Below are 6820 nucleotides of genomic sequence, written 5' to 3' on the forward strand. Positions count from 1 at the left end.
TATGAATGCCTTAATGCTTCATTTACACACAAAGAGGTAGCAAACTTGGGTGAAATGCTACACTTTGAAAGGTAATCAAATGTACATTCTTCTTTTTGAAAGGGTTTGAGACCATCAACCGTGTGCAAAATAGCATACTCAAGCATAATGTCCATCGTCGTCCCTAGTAAGAAAACCAAAACCATCATACATACCCACATACCATTTATTTATCTTCTTATATGAACATTAATATCTTCCGTTGAGACCACTTGTTGGACCATTAGGATACTCATAAGTACAAGTGATGATCCTCAAACTCTATTTTCCCGACTCCTCTGACTTGACATGTACATAAACACACATAACGTTCTTCACCTACTCCCCTACATAGAACCCCAAAATCATATATATCACAACATCTGCTAGCTTTTATTATGTTGTCATTGACATTGAGTGCTTGTTTTTTTTTTGGCAAAAAGACTTTTTGAGCGCTTATATCTACGGGCGGGTAGACATTTGACAAAAGACTGTTTGTTTTCTGGAAGACAAAATAACTCAAAAATATTTTTTCATCTCTTTTCAGGAAAGACCTCAAAACACCGCTTCTCCTTGTAGAATACATTTCTAAGCTACCTTCTCATCACCTCCATCCGCTCGTTCCCTTTTGCGATTGCATCTCCCAATGGCGATCTCTCCACCGCAACCATCCTTCCGGCGAACGTCAGTCCTTGCTCTGCCTCCATCGCTCCATGTCGTCGTCACCTCCGCCACCGCCCGATCAGATACGATCTGTTCTGTTTCTTTTCGTTCTCCTCTCTCGTTTCTCTCTTCTTCTCTCCCTCTCAAACTGTATAATTAGTTTAAACTCCGATAATCGTGAGTTCCCGTCTACCATTTTCTCAATTAAAAACCTCAATGTTGTTGATTTCTCAAATAACTTCCTATTTATCTCTTTGATTTTGTTTTGTTTAAGATGTCAATTTCCTATTTCCTGCTCTTATTTGAACAAGTACCTGAAACAATCAAAGTGAAACAAGTTATACTTCAACCATAAAAGGGCACCATAAAGTTCATACTGAGATCATCAAAAACCAAATTATCATGTTTATTTTAAAGTAAATCAATAACATAATGCCTGTAATACATCGATTAGGCTCTAATTGATTTCGTTTTGCTTTGTTTAAGACTAGTTGCTCAACGAATACCATGAACATTGCAATCTCCAATTGTAAGCATAGAAAAAGGATTTATTCTTAAGAGAATTCCGAAAAAGACTGAAATACCCTTGAAATATTTTACTGCACCAAATCCAAAAGCCATCATACCAAACTCTTAACTTCAAAGTGTTGGAATAAGGAAATTAATAGAAGAAATAAAGCGATTGTAAAATGGTTTTTGAAGTGTTTGAGTGATAATATAGGACAAGGGCAATTATGTCTTTTTTGGTTTTCATCAAATCTGTTAAGATTTCTCGTTTGCCTGGTCTCTTATGATAATGATAGAGAGGTAAGAAAGAGGGTGTGGTTTGATATGTATTGGGTCATTTGCAAAAAAAACCACAGTAAAAAACAAACAATATTTTGTATAAAGACTTTTTGAACGAAGACATGGAAAAATACATTTGGTCCACATGCAGACATGAAAAAAGACTAAAGACGTTTTACCACTTCAAAAACAAACACCAAACACCACCTGAGTTTCTAAGGCACCAAGACACCTATATTATTACTTTCTTGTCTTTGCAATGCTTAAATACCAAAATTTATACTATCTAGCTTGTGCGCTTAGTCTCTTGAATAGAAACAAATTTCCTTAAAACCTTTGTCAATTCTTCACATTCAAATGAAGTTTGATAACAACATTAAATTACTATCAAAAATAATAATACGCCAACATAAGATACAAACTATTTGGGTCATTTTGTACTGTTTTGAGCTATTTTGGACTAGACTTTTTTCGATATGACTTATATAAGTACATGCAACTTGCTAACATGTTATATAGTAGGTAAAGGATTCATGATCTTGGGGACATCTCTTCAAGTATGAGTGGGTGTGTTTCCCAAAAGCAATCTTCAATTATATTTGGATGTTCCACTACCACTTTCTTGTATGATTTTGTAATCACTCCATTATCTGTCAACATCATCTCCTGTATAAAATCAATCACCAAATTAAAAGTCAAAATCAAACCAAAATGTATTACTTGAAATGTAAAAAGAGAGAGAGAGAGAGAGAGAGAGAGAGAGAGAGATGACCTTGTCCCAAAATACAGAGGAGCCATTGCGAAATATGATGGGTAATGTCTTGTAATCAATTTTGAATAGATTTAAGAGCATTTGATTCTTCTCTTGTGTTCGAGTACCCTGTACAACAAACATTCTCATTTAAAATTATAAAACAAAAAATAAATAAAATATATATATATAAATATTGGGTCAAATTGTAATAAAAGTTGGGGCAAATTTGTAAAACTAGTTTGGACCAAGTTCGAAACAAAATATAAATTTTGGGTCAAAATTGTAAAAAAGGAACAGGGAGCAATTTGTGACAAACTTTCAAAGTTGGTTTACCTTTTGATGTAATAAAGTATGTAAATTGGTGTTTTTGAGACAATTATAAGAAAAGTTGTGACCTTTAAGAGACTTTGAGCTTCCTTTGTGGTTTTTCCAGATTTGACAAGCATCCAAAAGCAAGTATTGTACTGATTGTTTATGTGGCCTACAACAATTAAAACAAAAATAAAAACTCACACAAATGTAAAATAGTAGTATTGTCTTTTTGTTAATTATATATAAAAGAAGAAAAATATACAAAAATTTACTCACAGTCAACTTGTCTCCAAGCAAGATAATCTCGAATAATTTCATATGATGGATAGCAAACAGCTCTTCCATCAAAATTTGATGGATATTTCAACTCTTTTTTAGGGAAATATTCTTTCCATTTCATCACATATGTTGAAGAAAATAATGACACAATTGCAGACACCATTTCACTGCAAGGACAAAAACGGTATTTTTCAATTTTTCTTTTCCTTATTGATGTAATTACAAAAAAAGAATTATAAAATGTAGGACTTACCTCGGGCGTCTTTGATAGAGTTGAGTATTTCTCTTTAAGATAAAGCTGAAAATAAATATGTTAATTGTAATAAAATAATATAACAAGATCAATAATCAATAATTAAAAACAAATTAACAAACTTACCTGTATTCATCACTTACTCCATATGCAAAAACAATGTCTTTAAACTCCTCTAAAACAGCAACTGCACATGAGTTCATAAGTTTCAAAGCTTGCTCATCATTAGGCTTCTCAAATCCATGAACCTCAGAAAATCTACTGAAAAATAATAATAAGAAACCAAAATAGAAAATTAAAAAGAAAATTTTAATTTTTCTTTTTTTATTAATTTACCTGTGGAAATGAGAGCCATCTATTCTTATTACAATCCAAGTAAATGGGAGCAACTTGTTCTCAAACTGAAACAATTTCATGTACTCTTGTTTGATATTATTCATATTTTGCTCAAAACAACTTAGATCTTTGCAAAGACAGGAGTAATCATTCCAGAAACTTCTAGAAGCTATATTTTCTGAATGGACGATTATGACCTTCTTCTGCAATCTTTTTACAGGGGGTTCATTGTCATGGATCTTTAAGGTTTCCTCAACCTTAAATCAAGAAATAATTAAGATTAGTTCTTTATTGAATGAATACTCAAGTGAATAAATCAAGAAATAACTATTAACTAAATAATAATAAATGGAAATAACAATTATGAGATATAACAACCAACCTCTGTCTTGAGAACACAAGAACCCTGTCGATACATTTGTGGAAGATTTTTGTAGTTGATACCAAATTGTTGGAAAAGGATCTCGTTTTTTTCTTGTTTTTTTGTGCCCTATAAATATAATAAACAATTTAGAATATAAAAAATGACATGAAAGATATAGAAACATATTTTCTAGATTACTAAATGAATCATTAATCATACACACCTTCAAGATTTCATGTGCTTCTCTTTCTGATTTCCCACTTTTAATCAACATCCAAAGGCAAGTGTTGTATTGGTTTTTGCTATGACCTAGAAAAAAATACAAGAAAGATTGTTTTTTTTTTAAATCATACAAGAAAATTATTTGGTGCTATTTTTACTAATAATGACAATATGTAACATGTAACGTATAAATTACCCTTCATCTATTAACATAATAGCAACATTATACTTGCATTTCTTTACACATGATAGAAATATGTAACCTGATTTTTTATAAAATATAATCCATTTAATAGCATATTGGCAAAATATATACATTCTTTTACCTATAATAATCGCAATATGTAATCTACTCACATTCTCTTTGTCTCCATGCAAGATATGCTTGAAGAACCTCCATTGATGGACAGCATATGACACGTGATTTGAATGAAGGAGTAGATTTCATGTTGTTTTGAGGAAAGAATTCCCTCCATTTTTCCACATATAAAGATGTGAAGAATGAGACAATGAGGGAAAGAATCTTGCTGCAGTGTCAACTTCACTGTTAACCCAATGATACATTATTTATAAGATTGCAATTTGCAAATCATGATCTAAAAAATTAAGAAAACTAATAATCATTATTTTAAATTATCACCTAGCACGCCTTTGGTAAAACTTGGTTTCCTTCTTGAAAATGAAGCTGCAATTCACATCAGAAAACTAGTATAACTAAAGATTCATATAAAAAATTTAAAATCTTTATGTATTTATTGATCAATAAAGTTCTCACCTGTATTCATCACTAAAACCATAAGCCAAGATTATATCTGGATACTTCTCAAGCACTGAGGTTGCACAAGAGTTCATCAAATTTAAAGCTTTTTCATCGTTTGGTTTTTCAAACTCATTAATTTCAGAAAATCTGACAAATTTAGTACAAGGTTATGATGATGATGATGATGATGATGATGATGATTAATTAAATATAGAATTATGGATTGTTGTAAGTTTACCTTTCAAAATTGCACCCATCAATTCGAACTACTACTAAGTTGGGATACATCACTTCATCTTCAATTTCAAAAGATTTTACATACTCATACTTGCTATTTGCCATGTCAACCTGCAATCAACACAGCAAAGAAATTAAAATTAATAAAGGGAAAAAGATTTTAGATTTTGATTAGTTATCAAATAATGTCTAAAGTTAAAAAAAAAAATTAATCACTAAATTGTTCATAATCAAGGGGTTGTTTGGCAGGATCTGAATTTTTAACATTTTGTTTGGTTGGAACCTTGGAACTGTTGTGTTGAATGATAAAAAATGACCGTTTTACCCTTCTGTATCATTTCTTTCAATTACAACATTGTACTTCCAACCTTTTCCTTGTTAAGACATTGTATTTTGAAAACTATAACATACTGAGACCAATTTGCAAAAAATTAGAATGTAAAAAGTAAAATACTTGCAATTTTGTACAAAAGTTTATAATATACTGATCTTCTAATGATAAAACTGTATTTAGAACTCTGAAAATGTCCATTTGCTAATTATCCCCATTTCCTAATTGCTTTTCACTGTTACCCTGTCTATTATCTCAAGCTATGTTCTGCTTACCCCAAGAAACGACAACACTAAAAAACGCAGAGGTTAAAAAAGAGCAAAACAACTATAATTTCTTGAACTCGACTTTCAGAGGAAAAAGAAAAAAAATAACAATATATGGGTATCGGATAGTCGTTTTCAGGGCAAAAAAAAACTTCTTGAACTTAATTTTCAAAGGAAAAAGAAAAGAAAAAACTTACCTGTAGAAGCTAGCGGAGGCGGAGGCTGCGGCGTTGCAGATTGGTGGGAGGCAGACGGGAGATTGAAGATGGAGGAGAAAGGGGCGGGAGGGAGAAGAAGTGAGGGTCCAGTGTTTTACATTCCAGGGCAAACAATTAACTACACAAGGTCACAAGGGATTAAAACCTCAAAGGGGTTCTTAAAAATAACTCTTTACATACCCTTAATTGTTTTTTTTTCCTATTTAATAATTTCATTAAATACGTATGCTTATTATCTACCCTAATTTTATGTACCCTAATAAATAAAGATAATTTTGCCAAATGTCTTGGACTGTTTACTATTTGGATAAAACCGAACTGTCCAATTGGATAATTTGGATCGGACTATTTGGTTCGGATATTCGGATTTTTGGATTGGTTTTTAGCAAAACCGAATTATTATTTTGGATTTTGGATTGGTTTTGGTTTATAAAATAAAAACCGAATAGTCCAAAAAAACCGAATTGCAATTTATTATTTTGTTCTTTTTAATATATATCTTTAATAATTTATAAATTTACTAAATTATTCTTTTAGTATATTAAAATTTTTCATCTATTATAATACTTTAATATGTATTTCTTATCAAAAAAAATTGTCTATAAAGTAGTAAATTATAATATATTTTTCTTGATAGTTATTTATAAGTTTTAATTCACAACTAATTAAACAATATTTTTTAGTTTATATTATAAAGTAAGTTAATACTAAAGTTATATATTTGTTGAAATGTCTTAATTCTTGAAAACCGAATTGTAAAAAACCGATCCAACCGAATTATAATTTGGTTGGATCGGATCGGATTTGAATTTAGTTTGGACTATTTGGATCTATGTTTTGAAAACCGAAATTAATTTGGATTCACTTGATCAGATCGGATTAAACCGATCCATCCAAACGAACACCCCTACAAATGTCAACTTCTTATTAAATTTGACACATGTTATTTTCTTATAATTTTAAAATTATTTTTTTTCCACTTGTCATTTTTATATTTTTTTTATTTTTTATTCAATTCCAC

At 30.6% G+C, this 6820-nt stretch overlaps 1 protein-coding gene across 1 annotated transcript; it reads right to left on the minus strand.

The window, feature by feature from the left end:
• Nucleotides 1–1848: 1848 nt before the first annotated feature.
• LOC145063052 (tRNA(His) guanylyltransferase 1-like) lies at nt 1849–5918 on the minus strand. The gene is made up of 14 exons (XM_079010648.1): nt 5779–5918; nt 4986–5095; nt 4763–4894; nt 4628–4672; nt 4345–4514; nt 3989–4074; nt 3784–3891; nt 3402–3658; nt 3192–3323; nt 3066–3110; nt 2810–2979; nt 2617–2702; nt 2240–2347; nt 1849–2133 (listed from the first exon to the last, which is right to left on the minus strand). The coding sequence occupies exons 2-14, from the start codon at nt 5087–5089 to the stop codon at nt 1999–2001; spliced, it is 1578 nt and encodes a 525-aa protein (XP_078866774.1). The 5' UTR covers nt 5090–5095; nt 5779–5918; the 3' UTR covers nt 1849–1998.
• Nucleotides 5919–6820: the final 902 nt, after the last annotated feature.

Source organism: Lactuca serriola, chromosome 7, assembly GCF_051521515.1.
Source record: "Lactuca serriola cultivar US96UC23 chromosome 7, Lser_US96UC23_V15, whole genome shotgun sequence".
NCBI classification, from domain to species: Eukaryota; Viridiplantae; Streptophyta; class Magnoliopsida; order Asterales; family Asteraceae; genus Lactuca; species Lactuca serriola.